The following is a 16,980-nucleotide window of genomic DNA, read 5'->3' as shown; positions in this document are numbered from 1 at the left end:
CAGTTTACTTTTGTCGACAAATTGATTTGTCAAAGTTACATGTAGGTATAAAAGTACCTGAATTTCATATTGGGGTTGATGAGTGGGAGTGGTGCGCGGGGATTATCTCTGCCCACGTACAAATGTATGATATCGAAATAATGAGACGTTCTTTCTGTAAAAAGCCCATTCTCATTTGAATTTGGATAGGAAGGTACAGACAAATATTTGTGTAAATATGTAATAAATGTTGAAATAATGAGTTATATATTTTGAAAAAAATGTAGGTACAACGTATTACTACAACAGTTTCTTTTGTCAGTATTAATATATGGAAAATCCCGGTAGTCTTGTGGTAGCGTACTTGCCTGAAGTGTGAGAGATCTTGGGTTCGATCTCTGGCTGGGTCATACAGACAACTTAAATTCAGTAACCTCTGTCTCTCTGCCAAGCATGACTCATATCGGATACAGAGCGACGAATGGTTTGTTCAGAGTTTGTGTCTGAGTAGGGTGACATGCCTCCCTGTGGGCTATTGCCTCTGTGATCTAGCATATTAAATTTTCGATTTTTTGTGTCGGACTGGTACATTTGTATATGACAGGTTCCGTTCGATTGTTCCTTTTGTCCTGAATAGAATGAAACATATGCCATAGGAAGTTCAAACTATAATCAATCAGGCAAATTAAAGGATAAATTATTTGAAATGAATCAAATGAAACATTGACAATCTTTATATGATGTTAGGCTTTGACTTTAAGGGACGGAGCTATTCATACACAAAAGATTTGGTTTTGCTATGGTGTTATATAACTGATGTCACTTACAATTTCAAATATAAGGTCTGATTTTTTAAATAGGCTGCACAGTATCTACAAGAAATGGAATCAGAAAGACCATCATGCAGCACAACTGTTCTTGATGAATCTGGAATCAGCAAAGCTGTATGTTAATTTAACAAACATCTCACAATACTAACATTTGATGAGATATTGAAAGTACTTCTCGATCTGAAATCTACCATGTACCCGATTAAAAGAAGAAAAATATTTTTTCTTTGTTTCGTTGTTATATTACCCTGAGTTAAGTTAATTTGAGAAGAAATAAAGGAGTTTTAAATAGCAAATGGGGGATCAAGGTAATGATGGATATGTAATAGCAATCAAAAATTGGATAGGATTTTTATAGAATTTTTTGGAGGGTCTTATTTAGGCTTGCCGCCCTTTTTTGACGGATTTTCTTGAAATTGATTTTCAGAGAAATCGGTCAAAATTATAGATTTAGTTAGGCTTCATGAAGGAATTAAGGGTCAAAAGCAGTTATTAATCTAGCACATTTGACTTCAAAATTTATCACAGCTTTATTAAACTATAAGAAGCTTGGGCATTATATGTAAGTCTATAGGATTCAAATTTCTGGAAATTTATATATCACCCAGTAAGCTGAGTAAGCACACAGTTCTATTAAAAAATCAAGGTGTTCTTTGATATGCTTACTTTTTAAATGCAAAAAATGCCAGTTTTATATATTGTAAATTTCGATATGCTGCACACGTGTTTCAAGGAGTGACCTCTCATCAAAATCATTAAAATCAGCATTAAAATCAAATATGTAGGAAGATCATAATCAAAATATTAGTTGTATACATAAATATAATTTCGTCTGGTGCCAGAACTTAAACTCTCAGGCTTTCTTTGACATGTTCCACTACATCTAAATTATGGATATTGTATCACATTAGTGATTATATCTATTGCAAATTTTAATTTAAGTGTTTTGAACGCTTCCATTCTGTGTCAGGAACTTATACTCTATCAAACATTTAATCATACTCCAATTCGGAACTGTATAAAGCCTGAATGTTGTGTCTTTACACAGGGTCGTTTTATCCCCGTACTGTATATTGTGCGACTTCTGCGGTCACACCAAATTACGCCCTGCGAAACATTTTATTTTGATGTTGCATAAAAAGAAAGTCCTTTCAAAAACGTTACGCAATATATAAATGTAAATATAAATGTTTTGAAATATAAAACGCAGTTTATTGTTTAAAACAGCATCGATTCTATGAGGCTATCCCCGAGGAGGGTGAAGATGACAGTGGTGATTCTGATGATGAGGACGTCGATGGTCCCGATGAAAAGAAACTTTTGAGGTGTATAATTTAAAATAATCCTATATTCGTTTGCGGTGGGTATATATAGGTTTCATCCTGCCTGCCTCTCTGTTCGTCTGTCCAAACTATATTATAAGCAGCTTGCTTTATTTTAAATCGTGGTGGGATGTGATATATCCACATGGAGATATTCATACTGTCAGAAATTTATGTTTATATAACATCTGTAGAAATGACGGTTGTTGAACTTTTTTGAGCCAACTCTGATCTCATGTGTTGTCCGCAACTCCTCCTCAATGACTTACAGGATTGTTCTGAAACTTAATGGGTGTTAGATTACCATATTGGAATGTGCATGGTGTCAGGAAAATTGTAGACATTTTTATTTCACAATATTTAGCATCTACTCTTTCGAAATGTCTATTTTGTGCACTTACGTAATGTTTGACGTTTTAATTTGAAGAATTTGAAGATCAATTCAACTCTTCAATTAATACAAACCTGCTTGTTTTGGAAGATCATTATCTGGAATCAAGATATTGCAACTTAATTGAATTCAACGTAAGATGTCATGTTATTTTTTCAATTTTAAGATTGTCAGATGCTGGAGGTTCCGTCCAATTCGCTGAAGTGAAATCTGACGGTATCACAATGGATGATATGGGAGAAGATGTAAGTAATTCGTGTCTGAAAAAAAAACATTATAAGCGACTAGTTAGATTATTATATCTGTGAAATTTCAGAAGAAACATGTTTTCTGATTGAATGAAACTTTTTTATCAACTCAAATACCTAATTTTATCATGTTAGAGTGATGTCAGCCTTTATTGATTATAGGATTAAACAGCTATTTGCGGTCTTTCAAAACTCACTGAAATCCTGTATAGTTGAACTACAAACTACTAGTTGGCCTTTTCCAGTTTCTAAAAAGTCGAAATTCAATTGAGCGAATTCCAGATCGAAACTGTCAGTCAAATCATTCAAACTAGAGCCACTATCGTTGAAATCAAGTTTGTCCTTAGATACATATACATGTACCTCTCATTTATCTACCACTTATTCTCTTGAAAATCTATACTTAAGCTTAAGTGCTACAAATTGTCCTATTTTAGATTTTGATTTGATTCAATTTTCGGGTTTCACATATGGAATTTGTCGCTTGTGAACATGTGGACATTTGGAACCTATCTTTTATCCGTTACTCCTCTTACTCCACTGAATGGAATTGAATGAAACTTTTATAGAATCTTTATTCCATGTTCCCGTTGTGCACCTTCTGTTTAGGATTGTGATCCGAATCAATAAAGGGATTTCACATATCAAAACATGGACTTTTGTAAATATTGAAACATGGGGAACCCATCCATTATCCGTTACTACTCCTACACCACTGAAAGGAGTTGAATGAAATTACACAGAATATTTATTCCATGTCCCCGCACCTCCTATTTCAGATTTTGATACGAATCAGTTCAGGGGTTTCACATATCAAAACATGGCCTTTGTCATGCAGAACGAATACAGTCTACAATGTAAGAAAGCTGTCCTGTGATAGACTCAAGTTTCCTTTGCAAATTCTTACGAATCTCAAGCATTTTACTTTCATGAATAGGAACAGGTTGATTCACAGTGTCAAATATTTTGCCTAAGAATCATTTTTGTAGACGGTGGACTACATTTTTCCTTAGCAACAGAAAAACCTAACTGTTCAGTTAACTCAACTAAGTTTCTATAACCATCTTCAGCTTTGACTTTTGTTTCGGCACTGCCTATATCGTCAGTATAGTTCACTACGTCATAACCACTTTTTTCAATAAATATGCATTCGCGCATTTGTTGTACGCTGTGCAGCCATGGCGCCGGTTCTTAGGCCAAATGGAATGTTTGTGTCAAAATAAAGTTTACCTCTCCAAGTAAGTCCTAGAAGATGAAAATCGATATCAACGCTTAATGTCAACCTTATAAAGATAACATTCCGGTCCTTTCTCATTGATGAGTGCTATTAAATTATCAATTGCAGGATAGTGCAATTCAATAGAATCCCCTAGATAAGAATCACTTGGGATCCCATCATTCACAGAGGTTTCAGGGGGAAGGAAAGATCCAGGACAGTTCTGCGCTCTAAGGATTCCTTTTTGGGGACAGAGGGGAAGTGGCTAAGGGAATGGAGAAGGGATTATGATCAAATGGACCAACTTACGCATCATAAATTCTCTTTTTTGGTATACTCATCGATATGATCAGCATAAAAAGTGCTGATTTGTGATTTCTTTCAATAGTATTTGGTAACTCTAATTTTGAATAGCCTATTGGCCAACCGTACTTCATAAATTGTGCCGCAATCTTGTCATCATAATCATACAATAAATTTTCCCACATATCAATATTCATTGTTGAAGGCACTTGTATTTTTTAACATTGAAAATTTGGATAACCTGAATGATAAACTTTTTCATGTAAAACAATTGGATTTACATTGTGCGAGTAAAGGCTCGGACGAGGGAAATCCATCAGGACCAAATAAAGTTAAATCTTGATTTGTGTGACTGTCGATTACATGCATGTTGTCAGATGGGCTATTCTCGACCTTACTGCCACAACTCAGCTCTAGTGGCACCTGAAAAATATTATGATTTAAACAAGTATTAACACTGACATTTGTATAATTCTCATATATTTTTTGACTAGTGATAATCTTCTTATGTCATTTTTTATCATTAACTGATTGAAATTTATCGAATTCAGTTTGTGTTGAAACTGATACTTTACGTACAGTTCTGTTTAGCTGGTTTGGCTATAGTTAGCTCTGCCATTAGTTTTGGTTACCACCGCCTCTCCAATCATTTGGATTGTTTTGTCCGCGTCATTTCTTTTTTAACCTATTTGTTTACCATTCTTTGATGAGTGATGTAGAATTACCTTTCTTTTTAGCCAACAATTGTTACAAAAAATTCTCTAGAACACCCATTGCATTTTTATGAGTCTTTCCTTTGTTGCAAGATCCTTTATTAAAGGCGGCGCAATAATGTTTTGGATGTGTCTATAAGTCTACGCGCTTTAATGTGATCAAAATTGCTCTACCATGATGCTCTTCCTGCTTCGATTTCATGAAAAACAGCTTTATGAAATGTAAGAATGTTAGACCACGGAAATTGTACACTGTAATACATGAGTTGATTTAAATGTTCGGCACGCTTGTCTCTGTACTGATGTGGCTCTTTATGATAAATAATAAAATTTTCTCCGAGAGCATGCAAACTTAAATTGTTATAGTCTATGTCATCACTGCCCGCATATTCATGAGACCACGCTATCAGATATAATACTTTGTCGCTTGCTAGTTTCTCTTGTGTATAAATTTTGGATAATCTAAGTTTTCAGAATAAGTCTCATCTTCATCACTACTCTCAGATGTTAAAGTTGAATTTTCGGATGAATCAGTGGAGTCAAACAAATCACCGACCAGTTCTTTTTCTTTCGCAATTGTTTTTTTTTTTTTCATAACACCTTGTCTCAGTTTATCTAGTATCTTCGTTGACTTGTTTTTACCAGCGCAGGCATTGTCGGAATCTTTGTAGTTGTTCATGTCCTTGTCCTTGTTCGCTGATCTGACACGTAGTTTTTGTTTTAATCGTTTATTTAATTCACTTGATTTTTGCAGTTTCAATTCTTTAAGCATGCGTTCGTTTTCTTGTTCTACTGCCGCTAGTGTTTCATCAAGTGTTTGTTTCAGGGGTGAAGGTTGATGGGCTGCTTCCTTTGATGTGGTGCCATTTTACGGTCCTCAGTTTCATCTACAGCGTCATGTTCAGTTTCAAAATCTAAATCTTTGGAGTTACTCATGGCTGGGGTACTAGTAAAACCGAATACAAACGATGAATGCAAGCATCTGTTGCCTATTGGACCTGTGGGAGTTGCTATTGGAACCCCGCAAGCTGTACATTTCCTATTTCCTCGCAGTATTTCGGCCATTCATAATTACATAATTTTCTAGATTGACCTCATAAGTTTTCATAATGAAGAGCGGTTTGTTGGAGGCGGCTAAAACCTAGATCGCAGTCCCGTACCCGCACCACAAATTAAACAAAATGACATTTGCACTACATTTTGAACCAATCTTATAACACGTTTCCATTATGCACCTCTTATTTTAGATTTCATCCGAATCAATTTTGAGGTTTCACTTATCAAAACATGGACTTTGGGGACCTATTCTTTATCCGTTTCTCCTCCTACACCATTGAATGGAATCACAGAATCATTATTACATGTTTCCATTTTTAACTTTCTATTTTGATTTTAATCCAAGTCAAATTTGGCATTTCACATAGAAAAACATATACTATGTTATTTGTATATATGGTTGTCCATTTGTGAATATGGAGACATGTTGGGACCCATTCCTTTTCTGCTACTCCTTCTACACAACTGATTAGAATTGAATGCAGCTTTCACTAAATCATTTTTACATATTCCCATTGTGACCTCCTATTTTAGATTTTGATCTGAATCAATTTTGGGTTTCACATACTAAAGCATGACTTGTAAATTATAAATATATGTGGACCGAAGGGGACCATCTCTTACCCGTTACTCCTCCTACAGTGCTAAATGAAATTGAGTGAAACTTTCACTTAATCGTAATTACGTATTCCCATTGTGCTACTTTTATTTTAGATTTGATCTACACCACTGAATTGAACTAAATGAAGCTTTCACTAAATCATTATAACATATTCCCATTGTGCACCTCCTATTTAAGATTTCGATCCGAATGTCCATTTAATGGAATTACAAAATCATTATTATCTGTTTCCATTGTAAACTTTCTATTTTGATTTTAATCCAAGTCAAATTTTGGGTTTCACATATCAAAACATGGACTTTTTCCTTTGTTTATATATTATAGTTGTCCATTTGTGAATGTTGGGACATGGGAGGACCCACCTCTTGTCCGTTACTCCTCCTACACCACTGAATGGAATTGAATGAAACTGTAACAGAATCATAATTACAAGGTCCTATTGTGCAGCTCTTATTTAAGATTTTGATCCTAACCAATTTTCGGGTTTCACATATCAAACCATGGAATTTGTCGTTTGTAAATATGGGGACATGGGGGACGTATCTCTAATTCGTTATTTATCCTACTCCACGCCCCGTGCAGGTCCGGGTGTCAAAAGAATAGGCCTGCAGCAGCGCTAAGCTTGTCGTAAAAGGCGACTAAATAGTGCTCAGAACCCTAGCCGGGGGCTAGGGCGCTTTGCCCACAGAGCATCTGGGATGTGTGCCCCAGGTGGTGGAATGAGGAACCCCTGGCGTGTTGCATGCTGTGGCTGTCAGGCTACAATACGGAAAACCTGACCGCAAACCATAGTGCTGCACCGTGTTGGGAAAGATGCCACGTTCCTCGCACGTTAAAGAACCCTACTGTGGTATTCTCTCGGAGTAGGAACCATAGGGCTCCGCCATAGGAGGCTAAATTGCCCCACCCTACCCACCTCTCCCTATTTCCAGTGGCAATCAAAATTTGTCGACCCCATTGTCCTTTTGTCCCATCGCTTTTTCGTTTCATCATCATTTCATGTTCATTTTATCATCAATTTCATTTTCATCGTCTGAATATAGCTGAAATATTGCTGCTCGGACGTTAAACCCCAACAAACAAACAAACAAACAATCCTACTCCACTAAATGGAATTGAATGAATCTTGCACAGAATCTTTATTCCATGTTTCCTTTGTCCACCTTTTATTTCAGATTGTGATCCAAATCAATTTATCGGTTTCACATATCAAAACATGAACTTAGACGTTTGTGAATATTGGGACATGGGGAAAACCATCCTTTATCCGTTACTGCTCCTACACCACCGAATGGAATTGGATGTAACTTTCATAGCTTCATTATAACATATTCCCATTTTAACCCCTATTGTAGATTTGGTCCAAATTTTTAGTAGTTATGGGGTTTCTCATACCAAAAGACCTACTTTGTCATTTGTTAATATGAAGATATGTTGGGGATCCATCTCTTATGTGTTACTCCTCCTACTCCACTGAATGAATTTAAATGAAATTTTCACTGAATCTTATTATATATTCCCATTGTGTACCTCTTATTTTAGATTTTGATTCGAATCAAATTGGGGGATTCGCATATCAAAACATTGTATATATATGGTTGTAAATAGTGATATATTCGATTTCATTTGAAAAAAAAATAGTTGAAGCGTGGCACCCCCAAATCTGGGATCAGCGGGTGCTAGTCTACGGAGGTACAATGTAAAGATGTACCGTTTTCTTATTGTGAATAACAAGTGTAAACAAAGCGAATTTTGTCTCATTTTTTGCTTTTTCACCTCAAAACGGTCTGTCAGGAACCACAAATGCATATCGGGTCCTCCTTTTATCACCATTTAGTTATATGTTACAGTGGGGCTGCATATTTGATAGTGGGAACAAGCCCTTGTGACTTAACGGTCAATTTACCTTCGCTACCCACTTTGTCGCAGGAAATGACCGTAAATTAACTGACACTTGCGTTAGAAAAACCATGAGTCCTGCGTTGAAACCGTAGAACCTGCATTAGGGGTAAGACACGATGTACATTGTACTCGAGTGTTAAGATTGTTTTACTGTATTCACCAAGAATTTGAAAAAAGGCGCATTCAGTGCTGACTTCAAAGTGAAAGTATAACCATCAGACACGGAAGGTACAGTTAGTCGTAACATGTAAGGGGTAACTTGTACTAGATAAAGGTTTAATGAATTATTAGTAATGATTTGGTAATATTATTATTGGACCTATTTTTTTTCAAAATAACTACATATTTTAGTGCCCTACTGTCGACTTTCGCCGAAGGGACTTTAGGTTTGTACTCTTCCCGTCCGTAAGTCCGGCAATTCAGTATTCCACACTTTTTTCGTAATGCTTGCAGATATACATTAGATATCTGGTACGTTTCTTTACCATGACAAGTTACAGATGAAGTTCGAATTGTGTTCTGGTCCGTTGATTATTGTACGACCGCAAAAATTGCAAATGGCGCTGTCGTTATCGTCCGTATACACTTGAATTGGTTTCGTTCAATAACTTGAGTATTAGTTGTTTGATCTTTATGGAATTTTATAATAAGGTTCAAAACAACAAAAGGAAGGTTGGTATTGATTTTAGGGGTTGTGGCCCCAACCGTTTCAGATGGGGCCTCAAACAGGCATTTCATGGAATTTAACTATATTACGCAAATAAAGCATAGGAATGTCTATGATATTGTTCCACAATGTTCTGTACCACAGTGGTCAAACTTGGATTGATTTTGATCATTTCAGAAATTAGGGGCCAAAACGGGGCCGGGAACATGAATTTTCCTGATGTCCAGACAATAACTTGACTATTAGTGAATGAATCTTTTTTTAAATTATATTACAAGGTGCCATACAACAAGAGGAAGTCTGGGATTGATGTTTGGGGTTGTGATTTGAGCCAACTAAGAATGAGGGGCCAGAAACGAGTTTTTTCTGATTTCTTGACAATAGTTTGTTTATTTCTGGTCTGATTTTTTTTCTTAAATTCCTCATTAAAAAAACCGGTGTGCATTTTAGATCTCTTACGGTTTTTGGGTTATGATGGTTCAAAGGGGACCAAGCCCCCCAAAAAATAGGCTTTTTTGTTTTGGTGCGATTTTGAATTTTTTTTATTGGATTCTATATGAAAATACAAAGCTTTAAGAAATTTGCTTACCAAATTAACCCTATCAATTACTGTTTTTATCAATTTAGATCGAAGATCGGAATTGATGTAGCTTTCGCCAGAGCCTTTAGATTTGTAAAGCCTGATAGCATCTGCAATTTTCATACACTATAGAGGGAAATAGTCCCATTGGCATACCCCACTAGGGTTCAAATGCAGATAGGTCCACTTTATAGGTACCATTGAAAGTTGCATGTAAATTCCGAATTGTTTTCCAGACTGTTGATTTTTGCTAAGTTGTGGCCCTTGGATTTAAAAACAGAATGCAAGTACTCAGATTTCCGCATTTTTTTCCTAATGCTTGCGGATACATTTGTTATTTGGTACATTGCTCTATCATGTTCAGGTACAGGCGATTTATTTCCGGTCAGTTGGTGTTTTTTATTAGTTATAGTAGACTTCGTATTGCCATATAGTACTCTCAGAATGCATTTTGCTCATAATAACACTATCTTTAATAAGTGAAACATCAGCTGTACATTAACTATAAGAACAAATAATAACAAAACTATATTTTGACCAAGTTTCAAGTTGTTTTATCTATGAAATACTCAAAAGATTAACAATTGACATTTTCCTTTCGCTCGGACAACAGTGCATTTAAAAAAATCAGATCGTTGTATGGTGTTTATCAGTAACTTCTGTCACACATCTGTTAAGATGTATGGGCAATACCCTAGTGTATACCAGTATGTGTAGTTTATCAGTGCGGCAACAGTTAAGTTTAAATTTAAGGTACATTTTTTTCATTAAATTAGTCGCAATAGAAAGTTAAAAATAAGTGTATTACATATACATGTAGTTCAGTAATAACAAAAGAACGACGCTTGGTCCTAAATAATGACAGTATTAGATAGTTTGTGATCAAAGAGACACATGGTGCAACAAAATGAGATATTCTTACTGAATAAAAATAATCTATGCATTTTACAAAAAAAATATATTTGTAAGTTATTTTCCTTTCGAATTCTTCATCGTCAGAAACATTAACTGCATGCGCTTCATCTTGTTTTGTTGTTTATTCGCTATATAATGTATACATTTTTTGTTTGTTTTAGGATGTGTTTGTTCTTGATACAAGGAAGGAACTGTTTGTCTGGGTGGGTGCTAAAGCTTCTGTCGAAGAAAAACGCAATGGGATGGGATATGCTCATGTATGTATGACAATAATATGATAAAAATGATTCTACCTTATACTCGACGTCACATACAGCACATTTTCTAATTGAAGCTCTACTTTTTAAACTGTCGGGACTTACCGCTAGAGTTGTCTCTCTTTTATTTATTCTGAAGATAGTTCGTATATATGCATGACGTGTTAGTACCAACAATCGTGAGTAACAAATCCTTACGAGAAAATCCCATACTAATAACTGCCATATTTGTTTCTACGGGACGATTTGTTTACAAACGAAGTTCGTAACTTCGCATCGAACTCCGGTGACATTCTGCTCTTGATAAACTTCTCGGTATTGTACTTTGTTCGATTAGAATAAATCCGAAATATCCGAACTAACACCGGAATGCATTCTGGGTTCTTCGGTTTTTTGGACTAACCATATAAACGTAAACACAATCTCCTAGCAACCCGATCACTGTAAGCATGGCCGACTTTTGACAATGTAAATATTGGGACCGAGAATTAAAATCTCACCGGAATTTAACTATTCAATATTAAAGGAGAAGCCGTTTTGGCTAAACGAATGAGCAAGTCATTCAAGACAATTTAAACAACGGTGGGTGTCGATAAAGTCGTAGAAAATATTTTATTTAACTTTGAACAGTATCTTATTTATGTGACGCCGAGTATAGTCATTCGCAAACACTTCTTTTTTTTGTGCGATAAATTGAATTTTAGTTGGTTGATCTAAAGCATAGGAATGTATATGATATTCTATACCACAATGACTGATTTTGATTTTGGAGGTTCAGACTTTTAACATTTTGAAAATTAAGGGCCAAAAAGTGGGACCAGTAACAAGCTTTTTTCTTATGTCCAGACAATACATTAGTTGTTTGCTCTTTATTTAAAAAATAAAAAGGTTCCAAAACCACAAAACTAGAGGAATGGTATTGATTTTGGGGGTTATGGGCTCAACAGAAACAAGTCTATTTTTCCTGATTTCAGGACAATTTCTTGAGTGAAAGGGAACAAAAAGTTTGAGATTGATTTTGCAGGTTTTTACTGGAACCATTTATGAATAAGAGCCAAAACTTACCACTTATGGTCAAATTTTTATCCTGTGTCAAATGTCTAATAGTAATCAGAAATTAAGTCTGAATGGCGTGCCCATACTTGCCAAAATATTCAGGGTTCGACATTTGCAGGCGTATCAAGCTGCACTTTGTGATGCATTTTATTTTTTTCTTGCATCACCAACTGTAAAAGTAGGTGTAGGCTAGTAGGGGCTTGACTCCGTCCCTCCGTCACGTACAGGGGGTACCTATGTATTGTGTAATATGCTACTCAAAAAGTATTAAACTAATATATTTAAACTTTGCACAATGTGCATGCACATATTGAAGATTTGAACCTTTTATTATGAACAAAATAGCACCATTTGCTGATTTGGTGACCTCCTTAAACTTGAAGTAAATATCTCCAAGAATCGATGATTGCATGATGTTATTAAGTTTAAATTTATAAAATATAGTCTGGGTCACCAAGCTATACTGGTGAGAATGTAACATCTATGCAAGCAGTAGCAATTCGGTAATCAAAGTGAAACTTATATATTTTAACAAGGTTATTCAAACGGATTTGTTCTGACTGAAAGGTTTTATTTTCAGCGATATCTTATGGACAAAGCTCGCCATTACAAACCAGTATCAGTTGTCAGTGAAAAGGTTGGAAGAGAAAGAGTGGAAGTTGCAATCTCAGCTTAAAGAAGCAATATGTTGTCATAAAGACTGAATCATTAGATTGATTATTTAATGTCCTGTGTATTGGTGTACTTACTTAATTACTAGTATATAGAAATTCTGTCTTATTCTTAATATACTAATATCTATATTTGCTTTGAATATAATTCTGGTTCCCCCCGTATGTTAGGTTCCACCCCAAGAGAGGTTCCGCCCCAAATATTTGTATGTTACAATGAATGGAGTAGTGTTGGGGGCAATGAAAATAATAATGAAGACAGATTATCTTTCAGTGAGGTGACATTTTCTTCTGTATTTTATATATGTGTAATAACATTTTATAAAATAAATAAAATGAATACATTAGAAATATACTATACGAGGTTGTTTTCCTCTCCTTTATATAGACAAAAAAGTTGAAAAGTTTATTTAGTAAACATAGAGTCATTATATGCTCGTGTAGATTATTTTCATTTATCTCAGGTAAGGGTGTCATAAATGTGTGTAGCCTTTCTCCTGTGATAATTATTACGCTTATCAGGTAATGCGCATCCGGGAAAGTACGCTGTAGGGCTAATTCAGTGTCATTTTTTTCTGTTTTGACGGTTTATTCCCGATTTTTCAACATTTTAAAATTATGGAGATCTGATTGTCCAACATGAAAATTTCTGATTGTCCTCCTTTCATTGTTCTTAATTAAACAAAGTATGATCATCATTATGATTTGAGGGTAGCAAGGGGTTTCTATTGTAAATAAATAAATAATAAATTCATATTTAAATATAAAACAATTTCTTAAAATAAATGAAAGATAATTTTAATTTGAAATACATATTTATTTTAATCTGAAGCAAAGAATAATATCAAAACAAATCATTCTTTTTAAAAGAAAAATATTTGATATATATTTTTTTAAATATCCAGTATTTTTAATGCTTAAGGAATCAAATACCATATGAATTAATAATGATTTTGATTTGAGTATAAAGTCCAGCAATGCAAATTATTGAATAAAATCATAATTAAAATATAATATATGAAGTGTACTCTTCTAATGAGTGGTAGCACTTCAAGCTAATTGCTTAATAATATGCTTCATTCAACAAAAATGACAAATGATTTACATGTATAATTTCATATTTGTTTAATGAAACTAAAACATTTGAATATAAAAATTAACGTACAAATATGATGCCATTTTCCCATAAAAAAATATCTGAATACAAACATCAGCTATCAAATACAGAAACAGAATTGATTGATTGTTGGTGTTTATAGCCCGAGAAATAGGAAGAGGTGGGTAGTGTCAGGTAATTTAGCCTCCTGTGACAGAGCACAGATGTTCCTACTATACTCGGCGTCACATAAATATCATACTGTTAAAATTTGAATGAAAATATTTTCTACGACTTTATTGACACCAACCGTCGTTTAAATTGTCTTAAATGACTTGCTCATTCGTTTAGCCAAACAGCTTCTCCCTAAATAAGTCGCTTATTAGCTTAAATCATGCGTAACAAATCCTTACGGGAAAATCCCACACTAATATCCGCCATGTTGGTTTTTACGGGACGATTTGTTTACAAACAAAGTTCGTAAGTTCCCGTCGAACTCCGGTGACAATCGTCTGCTTGATCAACTTCTCGGTATTGTACGTTGTTCGCGTAAAATAAATCCGAGATATCCGAAATAACACCGAAATGTATTCTGGGTTCTTCGGTTTTTGGACAAACCATTTAAACGTAAACAACATCTCCTAGCAACCCGATCACTGTAAACATGGCCGACTTTTTACAATGTAAATATTGGCACCGAGAATTAAAATCTGACCGGAATTTAACGATTCAATCTTTAGGAGAAGCCGTTTGGCTAAACGAATGAGCAAGTCATTTAAGACAATTTAAACGACGGTAGGTGTCGATAAAGTCGCAGAAAATATTTTTATTCAAATTTTAACAGTATGTTATTTATGTGACGCCGAGTATAATAAATACCACAGCAACGTTCGAGGAAGGTGGCATCTTTTCAAAACACATTGCACTACTATGGTTTTCGGTGAGGTTTTCCTTATTATTGCCTGAAGACCCCAGCATGTAGAATGCCAGGGTTATCCATTCAACTACCTCGTGCACACAACACAGTTGCTCTGGGCATATTGTCCGAGCCCCTGGTCAGGGTTCTGAGCACTATTTAGTCACCTTTCGCAAGCTTAGAGCTGCTGCAGGCCTACTCTTTGATATCTGGATCCGTACGAGGCAATACAGGAACAACAAACCAACAAGATAATCGGGATAATCAGCCATAATTCATAAAGCATCAGCTAACAAATACTGATGCAACAAACCAAAACAATAAAAAACTAAGACAAATAGAGAATAATCTAACTTCACAAACCTAAAACAACTCTACTATATTTTTTTTCTTTCAATGAACACCCAGTATAGAACCTCAAAACTATCTTTATCAAAGTATTTCCTAATTGACCAAAACATTCGGGAAGACACCGTTTTGACGACTATCTGTGACGCTGAATGTGTTCATTCTATGTAAAAATTAAAGACTTAGAAAAAAAACTTAAATAGCTTAAAGGTAAAGAACATACTCAGTTTACATTAAAAACTACAGAAAAGTATTTACTGAAATAAACGAATATTTGAATAGACCCATATGGAAACAAAGCGAGTAATTTGAAATATGCCAAGGCCTGTTAAAATGATGAAATAGAACTATTCTCGGACATGTACGAAACTACTATTTAAAATGAATTACCTGAGTCATGTTTTTTTGTTATTGAAATAAAAACCAATTTATAAAAAATAAGGGAGACAAGAAAGACAAAAATATATCGCCCTATTACAATAGTAAGTTGTCATGATTAAATTATTTACCGCAATATTAAACATAAGACTTAACCTAATTTTCAGAAAAAAAACAAGCCAGTTTGGCTTCCGAAAACGTTACTCAATTTTAGATTGTCATTTGAGATTTTGAAATGTACAAGAAAAACCGTATAACCTTAGTGGACTTTGAAAAAACTTTTGATAAGAAATGTCTTAATCTAATATAAATGGTAATATTAACAATATTGGTTATAATATGTATCAAAATATTAAGTCGTGTACATCATGCGAGGGGGAATAAATCGCGTGTCAAAATGGCTTTTAGACAATGTGAAAATTGATATCCCTTCCTATTTTTTCGTTACTTCTAATTTATATAGAAGATTCATCTATATGGATTGACCAGTATAAGGGCAGAAATCGAAGATAAACGCGATTACTGATACATGTAACTGTTACTTATTGGAATACCGTCCGTGCGAGCCTCGTAAGTGTAGTCAAGGACGTTAAATCCTTAATAGTAAACTCGATTTTCGAAATATAAATTCCTCATTATCTTATAAGCAGATGATACCGTGATGCTGGCAGAAAACTCGACAGCCTTACTGATTGCACTTAATTAAAAAAAAATAGCAAACAAACAAACAAAAACAAACAAACAAACAAAAAACAAAAACAAACAAAAAAACAAAAACAAACAAAAAAACAAAAACAAAAACAAAAAACAAAATCAATGAATGTCACTTCTCAAAAGGACGGCAACTGTTAAATCCAGAGATTCTGTTATACTAATAATTAAGTCAAGAATTTAAGTACTTGGGAGTCTACGGCTCTACTACTGGAAGATTTAAAGCGGGACAAAGGCACATTAGATTAAAGCTAATATAGGAAAAAAATCCAAAAAATAAATAAATAAATAAATAAAATTACATCTGAATGTGAAGCTTTTGATGATGGTTTTTTTCTTGTGGCAACTTATAGACCTTATATCAAATCATATAATACAATTTCCGCTTTGCAAGTTTCATATGATGGATTCTCTTTGCTAGGGATACATTTATTGCTTGTTGTTACTTATTGACTTTACAAACATCAAATAGACACCTACACTTAGAAATCGATGGTGAAGGAAAACTATTGACTAAACTTGACGACAAACGTGAAAGGAAAACTACGACCAAACTTTACGACAAACGTGATGACTTTTCATTCAGAATTGTCAACTTTCCTTTCATCTGTGGCAACATCCCTTCAGCACCTGCGTATGGAGTGTTCATATCACAACTCATACGTTATGCCAGAGCTTGCCAAAACTACGCAGACTTTTTGTATCGCGCTAGAACTCTAACAAATAGGCTTCTGGAACAGGGTTATGTTGCTACAAGATTGAAGTCATCACTACAGAAGTTTTATGGTCGTCATCATGAACTC

The 16,980-nt window shown here is 34.6% G+C and overlaps 1 protein-coding gene across 1 annotated transcript in view; it reads left to right on the top strand.

Moving 5' to 3' along the window:
- The window catches only part of LOC148628450 (gelsolin-like protein 2), a gene marked incomplete in the record, with an annotated part of 173,179 nt that extends 160,091 nt beyond the window's left edge, over window positions 1-13,088 (top strand). The window contains 5 exon segments of the mRNA XM_088587706.1: window positions 840-923; window positions 2,037-2,134; window positions 2,689-2,767; window positions 10,906-11,001; window positions 12,638-13,088. Coding sequence (XP_088443832.1) covers window positions 840-923; window positions 2,037-2,134; window positions 2,689-2,767; window positions 10,906-11,001; window positions 12,638-12,733 — 453 coding nt within the window.
- Window positions 13,089-16,980: the final 3,892 nt, after the last annotated feature.

The sequence above is a fragment of the Perna viridis genome, chromosome 1 (genome assembly GCF_037379345.1).
Source record: "Perna viridis isolate PV_CMFRI_1.1 ecotype Kerala chromosome 1, ASM3737934v1, whole genome shotgun sequence".
Classification (NCBI taxonomy): Eukaryota; Metazoa; Mollusca; class Bivalvia; order Mytilida; family Mytilidae; genus Perna; species Perna viridis.
Note: the sequence above shows the minus strand (reverse complement) of the source record. Positions and strands in the feature narration are given on the sequence as shown.